The sequence below is a fragment of the Pelophylax lessonae genome (genome assembly GCF_965119305.1).
Source record: "Pelophylax lessonae genome assembly, chromosome: 1".
NCBI lineage: Eukaryota > Metazoa > Chordata > Amphibia > Anura > Ranidae > Pelophylax > Pelophylax lessonae.
In genome coordinates this window covers 333,661,988-333,689,967 of record NC_138768.1, presented here as the reverse complement: position 1 = coordinate 333,689,967, position 27,980 = coordinate 333,661,988, and the positions used below count along the sequence as shown (strand labels likewise).

Below are 27,980 nucleotides of genomic sequence, written 5' to 3'. Positions count from 1 at the left end.
ATGTCCCCCGTATCACGATGCCCACTCAAAAATTTGCCACATCTTGAGGATGTCATTCCGAGCCCTCACTTCCTTTAACGGAGGGGTAAGTGCCTCGTGTCAACTTTGGTTCCTCCTACCCCTGTTTCATGGCTGACAACAAGGTTAACGCTCCATTTCTCCGAATAGGTACCCACAACACTCAGGGCCTAAACTCCCCTGTTAAGAGGAGGAAGGCATTCCAATCTTACCATACACAGAAAATGGATGTTATACTCCTACAGGAGACCCACTTCCCCAAACAATTGAATCCCAAATTTCTCCATCCTAAATATCCCGTTTTCTTTCTCGCCAATGCTGTAGGGAAAACGAAGGGAGTGGCGATATTGTTCTCTCACCGCTGTAAATTTGCCCCCTCCCTTATTCAAAGAGACCCTGAGGGCCGCTATATCTTGGTTAAGGGCTCACTTGACAATCACACATTCTCCTTTATCTCTTACTATACTATTTTTTAGTTCCATGTTCGCTTCCCTCTCTCCGCTGGTCGAAGGTACCGTTATCTGGGGGGGGGGGGGGGAGACTCAAATGTAGCATTCGATACGAGTATTGATAAAAAAACGTCCGGTAGGTTCTCAACTCACAAGACCCACCAAGCGTAGCCTAAAAGTGGCTAAGTTGGTCTACGATCAAGGCCTTGTGGATGTTTGGAGGGAACTCAATCCCTCTCAAAGAGACTTCACACACTTCTCACATCCTCATCAGTCTTCCGCGAGGATTGATCACATATTTTTACCAACTTCGCTTATCCCCCTTGCTTGCAAGGCTGAAATCAAGGACGTGGCTTGGTCTGATCACTCGTTGGTGACACTGTTGCTTCAGTGACCCAGCTCCCACCCCTCACAATATACCTGGTGACTAAATGAATCTGTACTTAGTGACCCTGTCAAAACCCAGGAGATTGAAATGCACGTCAAGGAATATTTCTTGCTTAACGATATTGGGGATATCTCCCCCTCTATCCTTTGGGCGGATCATAAAGCCACCATTAGAGGGAAATGCATACAAATTTCCACCCAGATGAAGCGCGCCCGACGAGTCGACATAGCTAAGCTGGAAAGAAAATTTATTGATCTCTCCAAGCGCCACAAACATCGTACGGATTCGGTTTCCATTTCCCAACTGGACGCAGCCAGAACGGAACTCAACTTGGCTTTGACAGCTAAAGCGGACAAATATCTAAGATGGCAAGGAGCCAAGTTTTATTCTCAACGTGATCGGATAGGAACTTTGTTAGCGGTGGGTCTCTCTCCTAAACCTCGAGTTCGGATTCCCCCAGCACTTCGTATTTCAGACGGGACAAAATCTCGTAATCCTAAAAAACTTATGTCAGAATTTCATAAATTCTATCAATCCCTCTACAGTACGCAATCCGCACCCTTCCCCTCCCAGTTATCGGACTTCCTAGACTCTATTCCTCTCCCTAAACTGAATGGTCACCACAGCTCCTTGATGGAGACTCCTATTTCCACCGAAGAAGTTTAATTGGTTATCAAGAATCTGAGGGGTGGCTCTGCTCCGGGCCCTGATGGTTTCTCAATCCCATATTACAAAGCCTTTTCTTCCACCCTGGCCCCTTATTTGGCACGCTTTTTTAATGATCTACGCAACACCACGCAATTAGATTCGGCACTCAACTCTGCCTTCATCACCGTAATCCCCAAACCAGGCAAGGATGACAGTGAGGTTGGCAATTATCGTCCGATTTCCCGCATCAACAATGACTTAAAGATCTTAACCAAGATATTGGCCACCAGGATCTCCTCATTCATTACGCAATACATACACAAAAACCAAGCAGGGTTCATTCCGGGTCGACAGGGCACGGACCAAATCAGACGGGCCATTGATATTGTATCGCTGTTGCATTTAGGATGGGCAGGAGGGCCCCCCCAGGAAGGTCTCCTCTTGTCGATCGACCTACAGAAGGCATTTGATTCTATCTCCTGGCATTATCTTTTTACGATCTTGGATAGGTGGGGCTTTGGTCCAAATTTCACGAATATCCTACGAGCTTTATACTCCAAACCGATGGCTAGGGTGCGGTTTCAGGGTTGCTGCTCTGACCCACTTCTAATATCAAGGGGTACATGTCAGGGATGCCCTCTTTCGCCCCTCCTGTTTGCAATAGCGATGGAAACTTTGGCACAAGCAATTAGATCTCACCCTGATATCCACGGGGTACAATGCGGTCCGCACACTCACAAATGTGCTCTCTTTGCTGATGATCTGCTCGTCTTCATCACCTCTCCCCTCATTTCCCTTCCGAACATTTATACCCTCCTGCAATCTTTTGGCACTGTATCTGGTCTTCAAGTTAACATGTCCAAGTCCCACACACTAAATATCAACATACCTACACACGTTATCTAGCATAAAGCCCCATTTCCCCTTCATCTGGAGTGAAAGTTCCACCCCATATCTGGGTATATCCCTAGCGAATAGAATAGATGTGTTATATGAAGCCAACTACCCACCTCTGTTCCGCAAACTCAGTCAAGACCTACAACGTTGGTCTCACCTTCCCCTGTCTTGGCTGGGAAGGATCCACGCAGTGAAAATGACATTACTGCCTAGAATTCTTTACTTCTTCAGGTCGCTACCCATTCCCTTGTTGAGGGAACATATCAAACGCTTCCAGTCTAGAATCATATCTTTCATTTTGAGCTCAAAAGGTCATAGATTAGCAAGGGGCTACTGTACAGATCGGGGAACAGAGGGGGACTGGGGGTCCCAAATTTAATATGGTATTATCAGGCGGCCCAACTGGCACAGATATCGGTAATTTACTCTCACGCAGCGAAACCTGATTAGGTGCAAATGGAACGCCAAGCAGTGCCGCTGCACACTATTGACTTCCTTATGTGGTGTCTCCCCAAATACAGACCTGCCATTTTAGCCCCAACACTCTCACACTCATTAGCTCTCTGGGACAGGCTTAAGGGTAAATCTGAACTCACTTCTCCCTTACGTCCACTCTCACTCCTCTTCCAAAACCGCGGCTTCCCTCCGGGTCTGAATATCGTTGAATTCAAATGGTGGCTTGACAAAGGCCTATACAGGATAGGTCACTTTTTCACCCCCTCAGGACCCATCTCTCTTTCCTACTGTAAAAACAAACTCAAGATGCCTAATTCTGAACTCTTTAGGTTTCACCAAATTACACATTTCTTACATTCTATATGGAAATCTAAGCCGTTGCCTCCCATGGCTACGTCCTACGAGGTGTGGTGTTGTTCAGCCATGGAACAGAGGGGGGGGGGGGGATCTCTGCTATTTACGGGTCACTTTCCGGGAGTGGCCCCAAGCCGAGCTATGCTCTAGCCTGGGAGAAGGACTTATCTCGGGTATGGGAACCGGAAACGTGGTACTCAGCTCTGCAACAGGCATACAAGGGGATTTTGAATGTTACCTTAATAGAAGCAAGTCAAAGTCTTAACCAGATGGTACCTTGTTCCGGAAAGGCTAAAGGTTGCGCTCATAAGGGCACCTTCCTGCACACATGGTGGGAGTGTCCGAAAATACGGGGATTCTGGAACAGGGTCTTTCATCTCGTCCGCAAGGTTACTGGTATGTCCGTACCGCAAACCCCACAGAACGCTCTCTTAAACTTTGCTCCGAGTAACGCCACCAGGGCTCAAACAAGGTTGATCCATTTCATGTTTCTGGGGGCGAAAATGACTATAGCTAAAGCATGGAAGAGCCCTACGGTCTCTTTTACCTTATTTAAAAGAAAAGTTTCCTGGATCATGACCCAAGAAAAACTATCTAGTAGTCTTCTGAATACGTACCAAAAATTTTAGACTATTTGGGAACCCTGGGCTGACTATACTCACACCTCACTTATCTATTGAGGGGTTTATCTCAAACTACTGGTGGATCTTGGGATCTTCGGGCGTGTATGTATTCCAACCCTACTTCTCTCCCTCCTCTCCTTTTCTTCTCGTCTGTTTCCCCGTTTGTCTTCTTTTATCTGCTGCTTTTTTGTCATTTCTTCACCCCTGTTGGTAGGTTCCCACTGTGGTTGAGGTTTCCATGCCAGGTTGCTAGTTGATCCTGCTCTTCTATGGTTTCCCTGCTACAAGGACCCTTTTTCTGGAAATGCTACTTAAGCTTCTCATCGGAGCTCAGACGTTACCACGGGCCTGATTTAGGCTCCTCACCGATGACCTTGGCAAATTACCTAGGCGGTCCTGATTCTCATCCGAACCGGATTCAATTTTTTGTATTCTGAACTCTTTCAGTCTGCAGCTGATCACTTATTCGGGTGGGGCCCTTTTCTGCCTCTCCAGGCGACAGTTCGTGATCCCATTGGGGTGGCCTGGGGGTCTCCCCGACTGTGTGATGTTCTATTTTTAATCAGGTTGCTCTGACTCCATAGGAGCTTTTTTACCTGCATTGTTGTTTATGGATGACACTTTTTCACTCCATAGGTCATAACGTGTATGATGAGGCTTTCTGTATGTTACCTACCGTCTTATTTGGCTAAATGTTATCTTTTGTTGATGGATTTTGCTTTGTTACAATTTAATAAAAATCTTTAAAAGAAAAATCGCAAATCGCCGCCATTACTGGTAAAAATAAATAAAAATGACAAATCTTTCCCGTAGTTAGTAAACGCAATAACTTTTGCGCAAACCAATCAAAATACGCTTATTGTGATTATTTTTACCAAAACTATGCAGCAGAAAAAAAAATTGGCCTAACTTGTTAAAAAATTTTATTTTAATTTTTTTTGGGAATGTTATATAACAGAAAGCGGAATTTGTATTTATTTATTTTTTTCAGAATTGTTGCTTTTTTTTTTGTTTATAGTTAAGAAAAAAAAACAAAAATCGCACAGGTGATCAAATACCGCCAAAAGAAAGCTCTATTTGTGGAAAAAAAAAGGATCTCAATTTTATGTAGGTACAGCATCGCACGACCGCACAATTGTCCAGTAAAGTAACACAGTGCCGAGTCGCAAAAAATAGCCTGGTCATTGAGGGGGCAAATCCTTCCGGTCCAGAAGTGGTTAATGAAAGACCACATAGATGAGTTCTTGCTGGAAAAAAATATTTTAAGCAACAGACAGCATGGATTCATGAAAGACAGAAGTTATCCAACAAGCCTGATTTCTTTTTATGAGGAGGTAATTAAAACTTTGGACAGAGGGGTGGCTGTGGACATAGTATACTTGGATTTTGCAACAGTGTTTGATATAGTTCCCCACACACGGCTAATGTGTAAGGTAAAGTCTACAGGCTTGGAAAGATCAGTTTGTAAATGGATAGAAAATTGGCTAAAAGCTAGAATACAGAGAGTAGTGGTTAATGATTCTTACTCTGAATGGTCTAAGGTTATCAGTGGTGTACCCCAAGGTTCAGTGTTGGGACCCATATTAAAAAGTATCTTTATAAATGATATAGGGTCTGGGATTAAAAGAACCATTTCAGTCTTTGCAGAGGACACCAAGCTTTGCAGTGGAATAACTTCCTTACAGAAGGTCTCCAACTTACAAACTGACCTCAATGCACTGTTTCATTGGGCAACTATGTGGCAACTAAGGTTTAATGTTGATAAATGTAAAGTTATGCACTTGGGGGCTAAGAATATGCATGCAGCATACATACTAGGGGGGAGTAGAAGTGGGGAAATTCATAGTGGAGAAGGAACTGGGTGTTCTGGTAGATCCTAAGCTTAATAGCATGTAATGCCAAGCTGCAGTTTCCAAAGCAAGCAAAGTCCTTTCTTGTATATACAGAGGCATGAACTCTGTATATTGATATAGTTTTGATTGATAAAGAGATTGATATATAATTTTGCCCCTGTACAAATCATTAGTAAGACTTCATCTGGAATATGCAGTTCAGTTTTGGGCACCAGTTCTTAAAAAGGATATTGTGAAACTGGAGAAAGTGCAGAGAAGGGCAATCAAACTGATAAGAGGCATGGAGGAGCTCAGCTATGAGGAGAGATTACAGGAACTTAATTCGCTCTTTAGAAGAGGAAATTAAGGGGGGATATGATCAACATGTACAAATACATAAGGGGTCCATATAGTGAACTTGGTGTTGAGTTATTCACTTTAAGGTCAACACACAGGACAAGGGGACACTCTTTACATCTAGAGGAAAACTGATTTTGTCTCCAAATACGGAAAGGTTTCTTCACCATAAGAGCTGTGAAAATGTGGAATAGACTCCCTCCAGATTGCTTTAAAAAAAGGCCTGGATTCTTTCCTGGGTGTACATAATATAACTGGGTACTAATATTTATAGGTAAAGTTGATCCAGGGAATATCCAATTGCCTTTCGGGGGATCAGGAAGGAATTTTTTTTCCCCTGCTGGAGCAAATTGGATCATGCTTTGCTGGAGCTTTTTCGCCTTCCTCTGGATCAACTGCGAGTATAGGATTGTGTATATGGGATTGTATGGTTGGGTTTTCTTTACGTTTTTTTTTTTGTTTTTTTATTTATTTTTTATTGGTTGAGCCAGATGGACTTGTGTCATTTTTCAACCTGACTAACTTTAACTATGAAAAGTGGAAACAGGAAGCACATGAGCTCAATTTTGAGTGTCATGGCAAAGGCTGTAAATACTTTTGTACGTGTGATTTTTCGGTTTTAATCTTCATAAATTTGCAAGATTTCAAACAAACTTCTTTCATGTTGTCATTATGGGGTATTGTTTGTAGAATTTTGAGGAAAATAATAAATGTAATCCATTATGGAATAAGGCTGTAACATAAAATGTGGAAAAAGGAAAGCGCTGTGAATCCTTTTCCGATGCACTGTAAAAAAAACTCTCAGCACAAACAGTATATTTAGATAAACCCCAATACAAAGGCCTGTTTCTAGGAAGGGAGTGGAAGTCTGTAGGAGTCTATTGGGAAATCCCATAAAAAGTTTCACTAATATGGACTGCTGCTGCACTTCTTTTATGAGGGTATTGGAACCTCTAGCAATTGAAGGATAAAAAAACAAGACGGTGCAGCCTTCTAAGTGGATCGGTTTAGTCACATGTAATAAAATGGATTTCTACCACAGTTGGAGAAGGAAGTTTGGGATGAGCTTCTTGGATCCCAGTTTGATGGAATTATAGTGGCTGGGGATAGAGTGATACAACTTAATTAATTGCACAGAATATATTATACTCCGTATAGATTGCATCATATGGGAAGGCTCCCTTCTGCCGCATGTTCTAGGTGTCAGGCATCTAGGGGGGAATTCTTCCATATGGTGTGGGCTTGCCCCAGCATCCAGGTCTTCTGGAGGGAGGTCTGCCGGCTCATGGAGGAGAAACTGGCTCTCCCGAATGTCTGTTCTCCGGATAGGTGTCTTCTTGGCAACTTGTCGGAGGAGGACCTTTGGCAGTCTCAGAAGGTGTTATCATGGATTCTGTTCTTTTATGCTAAAAAACTAATTGCGCTGTGGTGGAAGAGTCCTGATCCCCCATCTGTGGGGGCGTGGGTCTCTCTCGTTAATAATGCACTACCTCTTTACAAACTTACTTACCTAGCTAGGGGCTGTCCCAAAAAATTTGACAAAATATGGTTGGTTTGGGTGGACTCGGTTTCGGAATCCCTGGAAGTATAACGGAGATTTAGTCTTCGGAGGAATCTCCTGATCATGACTGTGGGTGATCCTATGATCCCTATCTCTATGTTTTTGTCACGATACTGGTATTCATATTCAACCTTGTTTTTAGTATGGGTCGGATGGTTGGGAGGGGGGGAGGGAGGGGTTTTCTTGTTGACTCAGTTTCAAGATGGTCTATTATGTCAGATTTCCTAATGACTGTGTGATCCTTGTATACGCATTTCCTGTTTTTGACTGTCTTTTGTAAACTGTTTTGTTGCCAATTAATAATAAAATACCTTTAAAAAAAAAAATAAAATGGATTTCACTCACACATTGTGGAGATTGGGCTAGCAAAGTTCATTGTCCTCCTCCGGATGAGCCAGATGACAATGAGCCTGCCGTGACCAGGCTGAAACGCAAGCCGGAAGAGAGACCAGTCATACGAAGGAGCTAGGAGGCTCCGAAACCTGTTGCCGCTCACTTCACCGCCCACTGTGACATCATTACCCCTAGACACCGGTTGATCGCTCTCTTCCGGCTTGCGGTGCAGCCTGGTCATGGCTGGCCACTGCACACAGATGAACTGTTCTCTCCTCCTGCGACAGCCCAATCTCCACACTGTGCTGACGTCTCCGGACTTCCCATCTTGGGGCTTACCCCACTCCTGGAGTCTCAGAGCTGCCCACCCACAGGGCTAACACCATACACAGACAAGCATTTGTGAGCTCACTATGATTCAGCAGGAAGCGGACCCCGATACATCTCCAGGATTGACGGGATTGTCATTGGGCACATTGGGAGGAGGACAATGAACTTTGCTAGCCCAATCTCCACACTGAGTGAAATCCATTTTATTACATGTGATTTTATACTGTATGGAGCAAACTCCCACTGTGTTAAGTCAATCACAGCAAATGTCTCTAAGGACCCATTCTTACTTTTGAATTTTGGTGTGTTTTTTGCCTGTCTTTATCCGTTAGAATTTATGTAAATGTTTAAAAAAAAGCATGGCAATGCACTTTGCATTGCATATCACCACACACCATATTGCATAGGCATTAGTGTGTTTGTGTCAAGATGTGTGTTTTAACAAATCATACAATGCAGGTGGTATGATGCATTCACAAGAGTATCAAACAGTGCAAACAGACTTTCTGCTTGTATCTGAAACTTCAGTGCTGTGGGAGAAATGACACAGTTGAGTGTTAGATGTTTATATCCTTTCCTCTAGCAGATCATAAACAAAACCTTTGAACTGATTTTTAAAGCAAACTATTTGAACAATGATCTTCCGAAAATACATATACACACACACACACCAGTGTTAATTTCGTCGACTAAAACCGACTAAAACGTTTTCGTCGACTAACACAATTCAGATGACTAAAATACGACTAAAACTAAAATGGCATTTTAGTCAAAAGACTATAACTAAAACTAAATCGAAATTTGCTGCCAAAAATTAACACTGGTGCATGCTCAAAGCATAAATAATAACATATTAGATTTTTCACTCCAGGAACAGCAGTAGTATATAATGAGTTTGGAAATTGTAGAGAAATGCTTAAATAATGCATTACAAATTACAATTGAACTACACCCATTTGATTATAGATGACTAAAATGAGTTTTAGTCGACTAAAATGTAGGGCGTTTTAGTCGACTAAAATATACTGGAGTTTTAGTCGACTAAATACGACTAAAACTAAAACACTTGCAGAAGACTAAAATAGGACTAAAACTAAAATGCCATTTTAGTCCTAAGACTAAGACTAAAACTAAATTGAAATTTGCTGCCAAAATTAACACTGACACACACACACACACACATATATATATATTCTGATGTATAAAATCTCAATGTCTTGCAAGTGTTAGTCTAGGTTTACATACATGTGGATTGGGCATCGCGTGCCAATAGCACACATTCCCTGACCCACAGACAAAATGCGCTGCTTTCTGGCAGATGTGTGGGGGTGCCATTAATTCTTAAGGCATTAGAAAACGCTGTGTGTTTTCAGGCATGCTAAATTGCATGGTGCCATGCACCCATGTTTCCTGAAGGTGCAGCAGTCCACACAAACGCAAGCCGCATGACCTGCACAAGTGTAATACTAGCCTTAAAACAGGCTTTTAAATTTGTTACAACTGAACCACTTTTAAAAATGTCTTTGCAGCACTACTTTAAATATAATTAAATATTTAATGGGTAGGCCCCGTTGTCACAGTTTAGAACTATTGTCAAGACATTTAACTTGCCAGCTAGAAGCATCCAACAAAATGTACAAATAGAGTTAAATGCAAGCAAATCACAGGCCACAACATAAACAAATAGGTTTATATCCTGACCATATGTTTGAAATGTGCTCATCCTGTACGTACAAAAACCTTTTAATTAGAAAAAAAATGTTTGAATTAGAAAAAATGGGTTTCGATTTTGTGTATTCAAAAGATATTCATTTACCTTTTGGTCTTCCACTTCCTGTTCCTTTAACAATCTCTCCAAGTCATTCATATCATTGTGTTTAAAGTACTTGATGCTACTTCTTGATGCTTGCAGCCCCTTCTGAATTGCGAAGCACGCAGCTTCATCCCTGGAAAAGTAAAGAACTGTAACATCAGCACAAGAAAAAAAAAAACTTAGACATGGTGACTGAAATAAATGTGGAGTGGTTTTGTACCTCCCCTATTATAAACAAGAATTCTCTTCTCTATTCCTATGATGGTCTAAATATAGCTCTAATAAGGTTAATGGATGGTACAATATCAATGCTAGCTATAAATATAAACACACTGCTTAAATAAGCAAGGATCTAATTTATCATTAAGGCTCCATGTACACGGGACGCTGGAAATGGCCGTTTAGGAGCAGTTGGGCGTTTTTTTCAGAAGCCCCTGAACCCATGTACATTTTATCTTATCTGTCCATGTACACCAGGTCGTTTACAGTCATTTGTAGGCAGTTGCGTTCAGGGACTGTTTTTAGAACGCAATTATTTGCGTTCGAACGTGTGTTTCCCGGCGTTTCAAAAGCACAAACGCGTCCGAACGCGATGACCCGCGTTTAGCGTTCGCGTTTTTCCATTTTAAAGGGGAATAATTTTTTTGACCTCTAGGAACGGTTCTAAACGCAAACGCCCGCAAACGCTGCTAAACGCGGGTACAAACGCGACCGAACGGACGTTTCAAACGTCCTAAAAATTTCAGCATTCAAAGGGACTTTTAACAACGTCCCGTGTACATGGAGCCTAAAGTAGAAATGGTAACATAAAACACTAAAAAGGATGCTACAGAGCATAAAAAGACAAAACAAGCACAGAAAATACTTTACATATGGGTGTCCTGGGCTCAAGTGCAAAAGAGACAGAATTCTAGCTGGCAATTGCTTTTAAAGTCAACTCAGACACCACCCACAAACACCCACTGTCTGCTTGTCCAATGACAATTCATAACAGGCCACCCTTCCTAATCAACAGGAAGTATCTCATCTTTCCAGGAAGCACGTTATAACCCCCACTGTTTTTGACCCGGGTCATCTTTCAGTAACAACTGGCCTTTGAAGTTGGTATAACCTTCCCAGGAGGTCTCATCTGAGGCTCCTCTACCCCCACACCGCACAAAAGGAGGCCTATGTGCGAGAACATCCTGTGAGGATATGAATTCCCACTTGTCCAGGCCAGGTGTAATCCGGTTTCAACCATGAAACATCTGAAATTAGAATACATGTTGCCTGCCAACAGTGACAATGAATCCAATCTGAAGTAACACATTAGGCATAGAGAATTTAGGTAAGGGAAACTATTTTGGAGTTCCTTAAAGCTGAATTTGGGTAAACACAAATATTGTGTAATTCCAGGAGGCAGGTGTATTCTTACTTCAATGTTGGGTGTGCTTTGTGGGGGTTTTTTTCCCCAGATTTTTTGCAGTAATCAAGTGTGAAACTTTGCCTCTGTGCAGCAGCTTTCTGTAACAAAGACTGATCACTGTTTTGCTCTCCATATGCAGTGAATGGTTTGGTTTCCACCACCTTCTGTAGTTAACTGCAGGCAGCCTGTAGTAGGTGGGGTCTACTGGGTCCCTCCCACAGCTCTGCAGCTAGGTACAGCCCCGTAATAATGTCACTGCTACATTTACAAAGATATATCTGGATTACTAACAATGTGGCAAGCGATGACGCCCTAGGTAAAAAAGTGAATAGTGATAAACAACTATTGGATTAAAAAAGAATGGGTAAAAGGTATTGGCGCTTCACTGTGTGTACACAAACAAACATTCATGTCTCTAGAGGACCATCGGAGACTGCATATACAATATAAAGTAAAAAAATAATTACATATGAAATAATGAATGCAAAAGTAAATTTAATGTGGCTGTGTCTAACACCAATTATATAAAGTGCTTCTTGATGCATATTTCTTCTAGTCGCTTCACCACGGGTGCTCAGAGGGTAAATGGTAACTCACCAGAGGGGTTTGACACCTTTTTACAGAAGGTCAAAATGTGCTTTTGAGAAAACCAGATTGGTTTCTATGTTTGATGACTATTGTGAGGGATTAGCTCGGGGGTAGGCGTGGATGACCCCTTGGGGGGGTGCATTTACACATTAAGATAGCCGAGAAGTGGTTGCAAAAACAGTGTATGAGTTTTATTCTTGCAATTTTTCTTCATACCAGTGCAAGCATCAAAACAGCCAAAATAAAATAAAACAAAATAAATCCTTGCCACGGTGGGCGGCTACCTTCACACACTGGAACCTACCTAAGAGTCTGTCTCCAACCTACTGTTGGGCAGACTTTCTGGTCCTACAGCAGACACTCAATAGTCCATTTATAATCTCTTCACACAGCACAAATGTCCATTGAACATGTCGCTTAACTCATCACAATGAGAATGTCTCTTGGCTTGTCTCTTCACAGGGCAAACATTCCTTTATTTCTTTCACATAGAAATAGTTTGTTTTCTCACCTTTGAGACGTCTTCACACTTGGTTACCCTCCTTAGCACACATCACTTCAGGGGGTCTTCTCCCATGCCCACACAGCTTGTCGGGAGGCACTCATCTGACTGTCCTCCTTCTCCCAGCCCACATGGCTTCAGGAGACAGCTTCCGGAGGCAGCAGTCCTTCTCCCAGGCTTCCTCAGCGTCGGGAGGCACACATCCGTCTGTCCTCCTCTCCCAGCACACATGGCGACAGGAGGCAGCAATCCATAGACTTCCTTTGGACAAATTATAGAGGCCTCAACTTCCTCATTCCGAACAGCTGAAGGCCTTTCAACTTCCTTAGACAGTTCTGGCTACCTCTGCAGCCGACACCCTATAGTAATTGGTGATTTGTCTAATCCAGGTGGAAGTGTAGCTCCTGTCTGTGACTACATTCACAGATTTACCTGACTTCCTGTCACACTATGTATAAAGGTATGTGATAATAAAACCCCTCCTGTCTGTGTTGCCCTATAGCAAGTAGGATCATGCCTGAATATTTCAACTGCCATTTTACAAGTTCTAAATTGGTAAGTAGCTATAAGAAAACAGACTGTCTGAGACTGTCTTCACTTTGAATGCTAAGTGTTAAGTGTTCACTTTTTCGACTTAATACACAAAGAAATCATTGCGTTGTAAGATATTGATTTTTAGATCAGAATACAAGTTTTATGAAAAAAATATAATTTTCTTTAAATGGTGTAAAAATAACAAAAAGGCAGACAAGAGTAAAAAGAGAAAGTTCCACTTTTTACCCTCCATCCCCCCTCTTCTGTTTTTGGCACTTCTTTGGGGGAGGAGGGGGTAAAACCTGATTTTGACAAGTACCCACTCCCACTTCTGGTTGGATCACTGCAGCAATAACCACTACCCCCTCCACCTGCAACCTTTAGGGATTTGTTATAGGTCCCTGAAGGCTGATGCTCAGCGGGCATCCGGCTGTGAAACCGCAAGGAATCACAGCATGCTGCCCACAGTAAACATGTTGGCGCTGGAGTCTCAGACCAGCAAAGAACCGGTTTGGGTGAACAAGGTTCTGGACCCCTTTACAGGTGAGAGTGTCCTCTTTTATCAGCAGCTACAGCATTTGCACTTGTTTATTTTTTTTTTTTAACAGGATGAACTGCTTTAACAGAAACAGACAGAAGCTCATTCCCAAATAGTGTTCAATGAAGTTCTACTTCATGTGCTTCTAAAGCAACACTATTGCTTAATAGGTAACTCTGCCTTCTTAGAAAAAATATTTTGTGTGTATAAATAATTATAGGAGCAGCAATGAGGGACCCGAGAAGAGGAGGATCCAAGCGGCCCTGTGCAAAACCACTGCACAGAGCAGGTACGTACAGCGCCTTGCAAAAGTATTCACCCCCTTGACTTTTTACCTATTTTGTTACATTACAGCCTTAAGTTCAATGTTTTGTTAATCTGAATTTTACGTGAATTGGAGGGGTGCTATGACCATGTGGTGAGGGGGAGCTTTGTGACTTTGGGGTAAGCAGAGTGTGGGTTGGGTGCTGTCTTTGGGGGGGAATAGTGAGGTGGGTTAGAAACGGTCCCTGTGGCTAGGGGCAGTGAGGTTGGTAAGAAGTGTGTGCTGTGCACTGTAGCCAGATCCTAGGCTGAAGGTGTGACAGAGCAGTGGAGCAATTTACAGAGCACCAATTTGCAAAGGTGGGGCTGCAGAGGTGCCAGGGTGAAGGTGCTAAGGAGCAGTATAGTGCTTCAGAAAAGTGTGCAGAGGAGGCCAGGAATAGGAGGCATGCCATACAAAAGGGAGGGTTGCTCAGAGGAGGAAGCACATGCCTCTGTACTCTGAATGCTCCTCCTTCGCTTGGCACACAAAGGAGGACCATTCAGAGTCTTGCAGCAGTCACTAGTGAAGTCCCTACAGGTTTATTTAACATTCTATTTCTGTTCCCCTGTATTACATGTGCCTCTATTTCTGTCCCCCCCCCCCCCCCCCGTGCCAAAACGGAAGAGGTGTGTGTGTGTGTGTGTATGTGTGTATATATATATATATATATATATATATATATATATATATATATATATATATATATATATATATATATATATATATAGATAGGAGCAGCAACGAGGGACCCGAAAAGAGGAGGATCCAAGCTGCCCTGTGCAAAACCACTGCACAGAGCAGGTATGTACAGTGCCTTGCAAAAGTATTCTCCCCCCATGACTTTTTACCTAATTTGTTACATTACAGCCTTAAGTTCAATGTTTTGTTAATCTGAATTTTATGTGATGGATCAGAACACAATAGTCTACGTTGGTGAACTGAAATGAGAAAATATACATAAAACTTTTAGAAATAGAAAACCGAATATTGGCATGTGCGTATGTATTCACCCCCTTTGTTATGAAGCCCATAAAAAGCTCTGGTGCAACCAATTCCCTTCAGAAGTCACATAATTAGTGAAATGATGTTCACCTGTGTGCAATCTAAGTGTTACATGATCAGTCATTACATATACACACCTTTTTTGAAAGGCCCAAGAGGCTGCAACACCTAAGCAAGAGGCACCACTAACCAAACACAGCCATGAAGACCAAGGAACTCTCCAAACAAGTAAGGGACAATGTTTTTGAGAAGTACAAGTCAGGGTTAGGTTATAAAAAAAATATCCAAATCTTTGATGATCCCCAGGAGCACCATCAAATCTAGCATAACCAAATGGAAAGAACATGGCACAACAGCAAACCTGCCAAGAGACGGCCGCCCACCAAAACTCACGGATCGGGCAAGGAGGGCATTAATCAGACGCAGCACGGAGACCTAAGGTAACACTGGAGGAGCTGCAGAGTTCCACAGCAGAGACTAGAGCATATGTACATAGGACAACAATAAGCCGTACGCTCCATAGAGTTAGGCTTTATGGCAGAGTGACCAGAAGAAAGCCATTACTTTCAGCAAAAAAAGAAATGGCGCATTTTGAGTTTGCGGAGAGGCATGTGGGAGATTCCCAAAATGTATGGAGGAAGGTGCTCTGGCCTGATGAGACTAAAATTAAACTTTTCGGTCAAAGAAAACGCTATGTCTGGCGCAAACCAAACACATCACATCACCCAAAGAACATCATCCCCACAGTGAAACATGGTGGTGGCAGCATCATTCTGTGGGGATGTTTTTCAGCAGCCGGGACTGGGAAACTGGTCAGAGTTGAGGGAAAGATTGATAGTGCTAAATACAGGGATATTCTTGAGCAAAACCTGTACTACTTTGTGTGTGATTTGAGGCTGGGATGGAGGTTCACATTCCAGCAGGACAATGACCCCAAAACACACTGCTAAATCAACACTTGAGTAGTTTAAGGGCAAACATGTAAATGTGTTGGAATGGCCTAGTCAAAGCCCAGACCTCAATCCAATAGAAAATCTGTGGTCAGACAAAGATTGCTGTTCAAAAGCGCAAACCATCCAACTTGAAGGAGCTGGAGCAGTTTTTCAAGGAGGAATGACAAACATCCCAGTGGTAAGAAGATGTGGAAAGATCATAGAGACTTATCCAAAGCGACTTGGATTGCCGCAAAAGGTGGTTCTACAAAGTATTGACTTTAGGGGGGTGAATAGTTATGCACATTGATTTTTTCGGTTTTGTCCTATTTGTTGTTTGCTTCACAATAAAAAAAATAAATAAAAAAAAAAACACATCTTCAAAAGTTGTGGGCATGTTCTGTAAATTAAATGATGCAAATCCTCAAACAATCCATGTTAATTCAAGGTTGTGAGGCAACAAAAACAAAAAATGCCAAGGGGGTGAATACTTTTGCAAGGCACTGTATAACAGGTTTCTTTTTTTTTAACCTCTTGTCGACCAGCCACCGTACTTGTACTGCGGCAGGTCGGCTCTGTCCTGCGAAACGATGTTCCTGTACATCGCTTCATGAGACAGCTAGTAGGGGGGGCGCACACACACGCCTATTGGCCACAGGGGGAGCCAATCAGTGGGTCCGCCAGGCACCCTTGATCTCTCCCTGTGAAGACAGAAAAACACGGCAGACCGCTGTTCTGTCAGTGATGAACACAGGCATACTGTGTTCCTCCAGCAAGTCCCTCCCCCACACAGTTAGAAAGCACCCCCTAGGGACACATTTAACCCTTTGATCATCCCTGGTGTTCGCCCCTTCCCTGCCTGTGTCATTAGTACAGTAACAGTGCATATTTGTCAAGTGTCAAAAAATGTCAGTTAGGCGTCTGATTTGTCTGCCGAAATGTCCCGCAAAAAAAGAAAATAAAATTGCTGATCGCCGCCACTACTATTTAAAAATAAATAAATAAATAAATAAATAAATAAAGACCTAAATCTTTCCCCTAGTTTGTAAACACGAAAACTTTTACGCAAACCTAATTTACACTTATTGGGATTTTGTTTTACCAAAAACATGTGGCAGAATACATATTGGCCTAAAATTATGAAAAAAAATTTGATTTTTACATGGTTTTTATTGGGAATGTTTTATAGCAGAAAGTAAACATTGTTTTTTTTCAAAATTGGTCGCTCTTTTTTTGTTTATAATGCAAAAAAAAAAAAAAAAAAACCGCACAGGTGACCAAATACCACCAAAAGAAAGCTCTATCTGTGAGATAAAAAAGGACATCTATTTTATTTGAAAAAAATGGGCGGTCATTAAGGGGGTAAAACCTCTCAGGTCCAGAAGTGGTTAAAATGAGACTTTACAATCACTTTAGGGTTATTAAAATTACCTTTCAATTTCAATCTGCAGAGCTTTGATTTCCTTACAAATTCAATGCAATATGGGAACCAGGAGGCAAACTGCATAGGTGTACAGAATGCCTGCAAAACACGTGTGGTTGGCTCACTAAGTTTCCAAGAAGTCTGCCCTAAGCTACAGGGTTTTAGGAAACTACTAAAGGGATCCATTTGCTATAATCACTGGGTAAGTGGATGGGAATGAATTGGCACCACATCCCTAACTAAAGTATTTAAATAGAAAAGGCAATGGGACTTTTAGAGTCAGCATTGAACCAAACCTGGTACAGCTAAAATGTTCCTTTATTATAGTACATATTTAAAATCCATAAAAACAAGGACATGTTCATGTACAAAAAGAGAATATTGATTAGCCTCAACTGTGGATAAAAAACTGAATTTTTGTAAAATCTTACCATAAAATTCCTCCGAGTCCTCCGACAGTCGCCGCCCACTCATACAGTCTTCACCAATGGGCATTGACTTCCTCTCCACAGGAGTAGCTAGGCATAAGACTTGTTAAAAACAAAAGCTTTTAACATAGACACACCCAGGGGGGCTGTCCCACTGGTCAATACCCCCCTGCAGTAGCTATCCCAACTCAGTTTGGTAGCATAGCAGTGTTACAAGAAAAGTGTACAAGAAAACCCCCAAAAGAGGGGCGGGGGCGGTGACTGTCGGAGGGCTCAGAGAAGGAATTTTACGGTAGACATGAGGGGTGGGAGACGCAACCGTATAAAAGGCAACGCAGTACCCACATCAGAGAAAGGAACCTTACACGCACAGTAAGAACACCTTCTGGGCAACAGAAAAGGCACATCATGAGCAACAACCCAGGAAAGCAAAAAACCCAGGGGATAAACAACCCCAACAGCCAGGCACCCACAAAAAAACCAGGGTCCCCTATGGCACTGCCGCACACTGAGAACTGAGAACTTTGCGGTCAAAGGAGGCATCAGCTGATGCCAGAACATCAATCTTACAGAATTTGGAAAAAGTGTGCACTGACGACCAAGTCGCAGCCTTGCACACCTGGGCCACCGAAGCCTGATCCCGGAAGGCCCAGGACGTACTCATCGATTTGGTAGAGTGCGCCCTAACAGGGAAGGGTGGAACCCGTTCATTCAAAGCATAGGCCTGGACAATTGTCTGTCTGATCCATTTGGCAATGGTCGCCGCAGACGCAGCCATGCCCTTCCGAGGTCCCTCAGGAAGGACAAAGAGAGAATCCAATTTTCGGAAAGATTCCGTGGACGACAGGTAAACCCTGATCGCCCTGACAACATCCAAGGAATACAACGCAACCTCCTTAGGATGCTTAGGCTTCGCACAGAGCGAAGGCAAAACAATGTCCTCATTCAGGTGAAAATCAGACACCACCTTAGGGAGAAAGGACGGGTTAGGTCGCAAGACCACCTTATCCTTATGAACCACCAGATAAGGAGAGCGGCAAGACAACGCCACCAACTCCGACACCCTGTGAGCCGAAGTGATCGCCACCAAAAAGGCAACCTTCTTGGACAGCCAGAGGCAACGATATCTCCCGGATGTTTTCAAAGGGAGAACGCTGTAACACGGACAGAACCAAGATCAAGTCCCATGGAGGTAAAGGCGCCCTCTGGGAAGGGGCCAAATGACGCACACCTTGAATGAAGGTGCGAATTAAAGAATGAGATGCCACAGGGAATTGGAAAAGAACAGCCAGTGCAGATACCTGGCCCTTGATCGTGGCCAGCGCAAGTCGCTGGTCCACACCAGACTGGAGGAAAGCCAACACTCTCGCCACCGAGTAGAGAAACCCCTGGACTCACACCAGGCAAAATAAGCTTTCCAAGTACGGTAATAAATCTTACCAGACGAGGCTTTCCTAGCCTTGATCAAAGTAGGAATGACCTCTGAGGATAGACCCCTGTCTCTCAGGACCTGGCTTTCAACAGCAATGCCGTTAAAGCCAGCGACTGTAAAGCAAGATGGAAGATCGGTCCCTGAGACAGCAGATCTTCCCGCATCAGCAGCCGCCAAGGAGGCTCGACGACCAGGTGAACGATGTCCGCGTGCCAGGACCGGCGTGGCCAGTCCGGCGCCACCAGAAGCACCAACATTGGTTCCGAAGCCAATCTGCGAAGGAACCTGGACAACAACTGAATCGGAGGAAAGGCATACAGACGATACTGATACCAAGAGGCCACCAGCGCATCTGAGGCGTCCGCCATAGGATCGCGTGTTCTTGCCACTAACCTTTCCACCTTGTTGTTTAGCCAAGACGCGAACAGATCCACATCCGGGGATCCCCACTTCGCACACAGCATTTGGAAGACCTCCGGGTGTAGGGACCATTCCCCCTGATCCAGGGTCTGGCGGCTCAGATAATCGGCCTGCCAATTCTCCACACCCGGAATGTGAACTGCCGAAATCGCCGGGACAGGAGTCTCGGCCCAAGACTTCTGGTGCCCCCTTGGTGGTTGATGTAAGCCACCGCGGTAGCATTGTCTGTATGTTCCCGAACAGGATGGCCCAGAAGTCGATCCGACCACTGGAAGAAACACAGTTTTATCGCTCTTAATTCCAATATGTTGATCGGAAGGGAGGATTCCTCCCCCGACCAAGTGCCCTGGGCAGACAGGTTGCCCAGGACTCCACCCCAGCCCGACAGGCTGGCATCCGTGGTAATCACTGTCCACATTAACGGACGGAAGAATTTTCCTTCCAACACAGCCGGGGACTGAAGCCACCACAGAATATCCATTCTGGTCTGGCGACTTAACGAAACACTCAAATCCAAGGACTGAGGCAGTCTGTCCCACCTGGCCAGGATCTCCACCTGAGTGATGAGACTTCGTTGTCCCTGAGGGACCTGATCCCGTTCCGAAGGGTCTGGAGCTTGTCCTCCGGTAAGAACACCTTCGCCTGAGCAGAGTCCAGAACCATTCCCAAATAGGGAAGACGAACCAAAGGAGACAAGGTCGACTTCTGAACGTTGATGATCCAACCGAACCAACAGGCTCTGACTGACACTCAATCTTAACAGGAGATCGTCCAGATATCCCAAGACCACAATGCCCTGTGCCCTCAACAGGCCCAGAACAGGCGCCAGCACTTTGGTAAATACCCTTGGAGCCGAAGCGAGACCGAAAGGTAACGCTACGAACTGATAGTGGTTCTCGCTATGGCGAATCGGAGGTACCTCTGATGATCCTCGAAAATGGGGATGTGCAGATATGCATCCTTCAGGTCGATGCACCGGGACAATCACCCCCCTGGGCAAGGAGGTCCTGCACCGCCTGATCCAGATCCTGCAACCGCCCTGGGGTCAAAAGAAGATTTGAGGGAAAGAATCTGTCCGCCGGCCGCGAAAGGAATTCGATCTTGTATCCTGATCGAATGATTTCCTGAACCCACCTGTCCGGAATTCGGTGCAGCCAAGGTTGGAGGAAACCGCGCAAAAGACCCCCCCACTACTGAGACGGGTGAGGGCGTCCCTTCAGGCAGAGGCGGATTGTGCCACCGCACCAGCGTGGCTTGCCCGCCCAGGGCTTCCTCTGGCCACCTTGGCCATTGAAAGGTTTGCCCTTGTTTTGTGTCTTGAAGGCACGAAAGGACCCCTGATTGGGTTTAAAGGCGGGACCCCGCTTACCGCGAAAAGGCTTGTTCTTCAGATTCTGGGGCTAAAGAGTGCTCTTGCCCCCAGTGACTCCTTTCACCAAAGTGTCTGAGGCCTCACCAAAAAGGCGAGACCCCGCATAAGGAAAATCAGCCACCGTTTTCCATGACGTCTGGTCAGCCGACCAGCTCTTCAACCAGATCAGTCGACGGTTAAGTACCGCGACACTAGACAGGAGCGCAGCCAAAGGGGCCACATTTAAGGCCGCATCACACAAATACATGACCCCTTGATGAATTTGGTCCACCATGTCCAGCGTAGCAGGTGGGGCAGAATCAGTCGCAAGAGTACGCCTAAGCACCTTAGTCCAATCCGCCACCGCCTAAGCCACCATGACAGAGGCGAAAATAGGTTTGAGCATGGAACCCGCCACCATGTAAGCATGGCGGGCCAGAGACTCCAACCTCCTGTCCGTCGGATCCCGGAACACCGGGGTATCCTCAGTGGGAACCAGAGTAGCCTTGTTCAACACGGCCACAGTGTGATCCACCTGGGGGGGCCACACACCAGCGCAAATCCGTAGAAGGCGCAAAGGGGTAAAGCAGTTGAAACCATTTTGGCACTGTGAAGGAGCGTTCCAAACTGCGCCATTGTTCATTCACCGTGTGATGAAACTTAGCGGGGCAGGGAAAAACCTGTGCCGACTTGCGGGTCCTATGTGTACCAAAAGAGGACACAATGCCGGAGGATTGGGCTCATCCTCCAAATGTAGTGTTTCTTTAACCACTTGCCGACCGGTCACGTTGACCGTACTGCGGCAAAGTGGCTCGATTCCGTCCAGCGACGTAGACCCCTGGACTCCTCCCCCTGTAGGCGGCGCTCGCGCTGTTTTCAGTCACAGCAGGAGTCGGGCCAGGGGAGGAGCGGCGGCGATCGCCGTTGCTCTTCCCCGATCGTCGGGAATCGAGTTTGGAGATCCGCCCACTTGTGTAAACAGAGTGGGCGGATCTAAGTGACAAGGAGTGACAGATTGCAGTGTTCAGCATAGCTGAACAGGCGATCTGTCCTTGTGTCACTCAGTCACCTCCCCCACACACGTTAGTAAGCACCAGGCATACATTAACCCCTCCCTCTCCAATAAAATTAACCCCTTCCCTGCCAGTGTCATTATTACAGTAACAGTGCATATTTATAGCACTGATTACTATAGAAATGTCACTGGTATCCCTAAAAGTGTGAAAAATGTCAGTCAAGGGTCCGATCTGTCCGTCGCAGTCCCGCAAAAAAAAAAAAAAAAAAAAAAAAAAAAAAAAAAAAAAAAATCGCAGATCGCCGCCATTACGCGTTAAAAAAAAAACCCACCAAAAATGACAGAAATCTTTCCCTTAGTTAGTAAACGCAATAACTTTTGCGCAAACCAATCAAAATACGCTTATTGTGATTTTTTTTACAAAACCTAGGTAGCAGAAAACAAATTGGCCAAAAATTTAAAAAAATGTTGATTTTTACATTTTTTTTTTTTTGGGGGGGGGGGGAAATTTCATATAAAAAAAATGTTAAAAATATTATTTTTTCAAAATAGAAACGCTCTTTTTTTTGTTTATAGCGCAAAAAGTAAAAATCACACAGGTGATCAAATACCACCAAAAGAAAGCTCTGTTTGTGGAAAAAAAAGGACATAAATTTAGTTTGGGTACAGCGTCGCATGACCGCGCAATTGTCAGTTAAATTCGCACAGCGCCGAATCGCAAAAAGGGGCCTGGACGTAAGACAGCAAAATCCTCCGGTGGTAAAGTGGTTAACAGAAGAAATCAACGCATCCATAGCTGCGCGTTCTTTAGGCGACCCCGGGGAGAATCATCTACCCCCTCCACCTCCGCCTCCCCCTCAGACCCCAGCGGGTCCTGAGAAGAGCGAGACCCTGAAAAGAGCAGGCCACCCACAGCAGCCACATCACCATCTGAATCAGAAGAGAAAGATATCCTAGGCCTTTTTCTAGCAGCCCGTTCAGCCATCAGCACCTCCATTTTGGAGACTAAAGTCGCCACCACAGCGGCCAAATTAGGTAGAACGGGAGGTTCAGCAGAACTGGAATCCCGGACCAAGACTGGGGGGAATTTGCTGTCCTGAGATTCCATTGCAGAAAACACAAGTTTTAAGGTACTGGCCCTTTAAGAGCGCTACGGACCCTGGAGCCCACCGCTAAACAGACTGTGTACACAGACCCCCTACAGGGACAAAACTGAGCCAGAAAGGATAAAACAGAGGAAATATGGAAAGGACAGTCTGCAGAGCCCCACAGAGTATTACCACACCGATCGCGCTGCTTCAGAGGAAAAGGAAGGGAGGTAGTCAGAGGCTGAACAATAAGCTGCAGGCTAAGGGAAAATGGCTGCCCATAGGAAGTAATGGGAGACTTCGGCAAGATGGCTGCTGACATGTGCACCGAACAATCGTTTGCCACACACAAGATGGCGCCGGATGGTGCCAAAAACACTGCATAAATGCTGTGTAAAAAGCCCACAGTGAAGCCAGACATGCAACCCACACCTAAAATGCGCGGTTTCCACCCGCTGCGGCCGCCGCACACAACAGTATGCACCTCCAAACACCGAAGTGACATAGGAGAGGGGCCCCCACACACACACACAGCGCCAGCAGTGCAAATAAAAAGGATCCCGCAGGGATCGCATCAGGGAGCCCCACAAACGTACAGGCATGAGGGGACACTACAGCACACAGAACTGCCACCCCAGACACAGGCCCCACACAGATAGTACTTACCTGTACCGGATGGCGTGGGGTGCCTCTCAGTCACGGAAAGCCGCTGCCCTCAGATGGCAGGGAATGTCGTCAGCCAAAACGCAGGACACTGCAGTATGCGAATGAAACGCAGAAGTGTCCAGTGAGGTAGCCACCTCACAGGCTGCATCCCTGCTGCGAACAGGGATGGGTCATTCCTAATGCCAGGGCGAACACATGGCTGAACGCTCGATGGCGGGCTGGGGATCCATCTGACCCTCTGTCCTGGAGAACCAGGGCGGCCAGTCCGATTCCCAGCTCCGCAAAATCCATCTTCGTCTGAAGATCCGACTAAACTAAAGCTGACAAACAGCTAGTAAAGCAAAGAAAAAATGACATTCCTGCAAATAAAAATCATAAGAAAAAAAGATTAGAAGGCTGAGACAGTAGCCCCAGCACAGGGAAGCCTATCTACGCCTAACGCTAGGCAGAAGACAAACTGAGTTGGGATGGCTACTGCAGGGGGGTATTGACCAGTGGGACAGCCCCCATGGGTGTGTCTATGTTAAATGCTTTTGTTTTTAACAAGTCTTATGCCTAGCTACTCCTGTGGATTGGAAGTCAATACCCATTGGTGAAGACTGTATGAGTGGGCGGCGCCTGTCGGAGGACGTAAGAGAAATGTGCTTTTGCTGAGGTTCCAATTTCTTTGTGCACTTGCTTCTACACGTTTCACCTATTTTAGCTTCATTTGGAAATATATTAAGTATTATGACTGCAACTACATAGAAAAATAATAATTAGAGCATATATGAGCAGAATCGCAGTTTATAAGCTATATTAAAAAAAAAAAAAAAAAATTCCTCACACACACGGGCCAAACCCAACCAGCGTGAGACAGTCACAGTGGGAGATAACAAAAAGGGGGAATTACAGAATGGAGATGGAACTGCCCAAGATCGCTGCCACCAGCCCCCACCAGTGTGAGGTAAACCGCAGAGAGGACACAATGTGATGGCTTACAACATAATACATAGTTCTGCAATGTAACAGGTATGGGAAAATAAATGTTCTTCATGCAGGATGTATGGCCATATTTGTAAGTGCTCCGCAAAACACCGTCCTGGAATACAGGCCATTTAATGCCAAAGTCTAATTAGCTGTAGTTTGGCAAACAGAAATTGCAACAGTAGCTAGTTGCAGGGTGGACTTGCAAGAGCTCAGATAGCCTTTAAGAACTTCTCAAAGTTTCTATCTACAGAATCTTAAAATTAAGAAGCATCTTCTATTAAGGACAGAAAGGATGTCCATTTTAGACTGGGAAGGCCGAGTCTAGTACCACAACAATCTTATTTTATACATTTTTTTTCCCACTTGATTTAGCTTGCCAATATTTCTCACAGGAGTGCAAATCCTTTCATAAGTACCCCAATCATTAAATTGCCCATTCCATTTGTTCATGGAAAAAAAATTATTTTTGCTACAGCTTACCTGTAAAATCCTTTTCTTGGAGTACATCACAGGAAACAAAGCAACCATAATTACTATCTGGGTTATACGCCACGTATAGGTGAATGGACACTGGCAACCAAAAAGACAGGAAGTCCCCCTTTGTATAACCCCTCCCATACAAGAAGTACCTCAGTTTTGTAGCAAGCAATAAACATCCCAGACAAGGGAGGGACCTCGGTGTCCTGTGATGTACTCCAAGAAATTGATTTTACAGGTAAGTTACAGGAAAAATCCAATTTTCTTTATCGTACCTTACGGGACACAGTACAGCCATAATAATTACTATCTGGGACGACCCAAAGCAATGCACTTGAGGGGAGGGGGGACACTAAATTCGAAAAAAAACACCATCAGACCAAAAAGATCTACATAGATGCCTGCAGCACACTGCAGCCAAATGCAGAATCCTCTCGGGTCCTAACATCCACTTGATAGAATCTAGTGAACGTATGTACTGAAGACCAAGTAGCGGCCCTGCAAATCTATGCCCAAGAAGCACATAATCTTCTGGGAGAATGTACCTTTACTGGAAAAACCATAAACCATACACCTGGATACTGACCTGGCGAATGCACTGAGAAATTGTAGACCTAGATGCTGCCCGCCCTTTCCTGGGCCCTTCTGACAGCACAAATAAAAGGTCAGTCTTCCGAATCTGAGCTGACATCTTCAAATAGACTTTAAATGCACGTACTACAGCGAGAGAATGCAACAACTTTTCCTCTGCTGTTTGAGGATTTGGAAAGAAGGAAGGCAGTATAATGATGTCCTGATTCAAATGAAAAACGGACACCACCTTGGGCAGAAACCCTGGGTGTGGATGCAGAATCACCCTATCTTGATGCAAGATCAAAAATGGCTCCTGAGCCACTAACTCTGATACTCTATCTGACGTTACTGCAACCAAAAATATTACGTTTCTGGTCAAAGGAAGGAACCAGAGGAAAATGCCAAATGGGCTCAAAAGGCTATTTCGGTGGAACCGCCAGGACCAAATTTAAATACCAAGGACACAACAGTGGCCTAACTGGCGGAAGCATACGTAGCACCCCTTGTATATAGGCTCGGACCAAGGAATGCAAAGCAGTCAGTCTTTGAAAAAAGACTGACAAGGCTGAAATTTGACTTTTAATAGTGCCTAAGGCTACCTTTATATCTACCCCTCCTGATGATCTATTTTACGAGGATGGCACTTCCTGACCTCACACCAAGAAATGTAAGACTTCCAGACTCTGTAATAAATGCCCCTAGAGACTGGTTTCCTAGCGTTTATCATGATAGAGACTACAGGACCAGATTTACCCCTTAAAATCCAGGCTTCAATAGCCAAACCGTCAAAATTTAGAGATTGTAAAGCAGGGTGGAATACCGGAACCTGAGAGAGCAGGTCTGGACGCAGTGGGAGATCCCAAGGCCTTCCCTTCGTCGACATTAGAATTTGCGTGTACCAAATCCTCCTGGGCCAAGCTGGAGCCACCGGGATTACTGGTTTCCCTTCTTCCTGAATCCTGCGCAAAAGTCGTGGCAGCAACTGAACCGGGGGAAAGGCATCCACTCCAACTGCGAGAGGATTCCTGGTCCTGGACACAAATTTGTCCAACCTGTTGAACCTGGATGCCAACAGATCTACATCCAGGACCCCCCAGCGTTGACAAATTAATGCAAAGATCTCGGGATGTAAGGACCATTCCCCTGGAAACATCTGCTGGCGACTCAGAAAGTCTGCCTGCCAGTTCTCTAGTCCTGGAAAAAAAAAACGCCGACATGCATGGAACAAATTTCTCCACCCAGGATAGGATGTGACCCACCTCCTTCTGGGCTGACTGACTCTTGTTGCTCCCCCTGATGGTTCATATAGGCCACAGCCGTGGCCTTGTCGGAGTGTACCCTGACGGGGCAACCCCTAAGTCTGGGAGTCCAGTACCTTAATGCCCGACAAACCGCTCGGATTTCCAGGATATTTATGGGGAGGCTCCTTTCTAATGAGGACCATTTCCCTTGGACAGTGGCTTCCTCCAGAGCTGCTCCCCAGCTGGAGAGGCTGGCATCTGTAGTCACCAAGTATTCAAAGTGCAGCGCTAAACCAAAGCAAAAAAGATATCCCATAATAAAGTGAACAAAAAATGTGAAGAAATATATATAAACAATAATAAAACGCCAGTGCAGTCCAAGAGAATAAAGTCCCCAGAATAGAAAATATAAATCCCAGTGCAGTGAAGTGAATAAATCGCAGAACAGGGTCGTGCCACCTTCTGTGCTCCAAACCTCAATGTGAAGACCTTCGATGGGCCTGAGAAATTGACACGTGAAGGTATGCATTCTTGATGTCTATGGATGCTAGAAATTCTCCCTCTTGCGGAGAGGCCATGACGGAGCGAATTGACTCCGCTCAGAATGTGCTAATGTTCAGATCCAGAATAGGTCTCACATCAAAATTTGGCTTGGAGGGGGGGGGACTATGAAAAAGCATGAGTAAAAACCCCTGAATTTCTCGCTGTCCGGAAAGTCTAATCACTGCTTGAGCCCTCAGATGGTCCAAAGCCAGAAAGGAGGATCTTTTTTAGAGGATCTGCAGGTATTTTTGACCTTACAAACCGAGGATGAGGAAACACCCGGAAATTCTAGTTTGTACCCTTGCGAGACTGGAAATAACCCAGTTGTCCTGAATCATTGCCACCCAGGCCTCCGAGAACTGTAGCAGTCTACCCCCCCACCAGACTGAATGGGGATGTTCCCTCACAAGGTAGGAATCAGAGCTAGGCTTGGTAGGCCCCTGGGCCTAGAGTTTCTTCTGCCCTTGACCTGAAGGCTTAGCTCTAG

General features: G+C 44.8%; 1 protein-coding gene across 1 annotated transcript in view; it reads right to left on the bottom strand.

The window, feature by feature from the left end:
• Positions 1-27,980, bottom strand: part of SPTLC1 (serine palmitoyltransferase long chain base subunit 1) — a 193,476-nt gene that overhangs the window by 74,304 nt on the left and 91,192 nt on the right. The window contains exon 7 of the mRNA XM_082259354.1: positions 10,063-10,192. Within this exon, the coding sequence (XP_082115480.1) occupies positions 10,063-10,192 (130 nt within the window). The remainder of the gene's footprint in view (positions 1-10,062; positions 10,193-27,980) is intronic.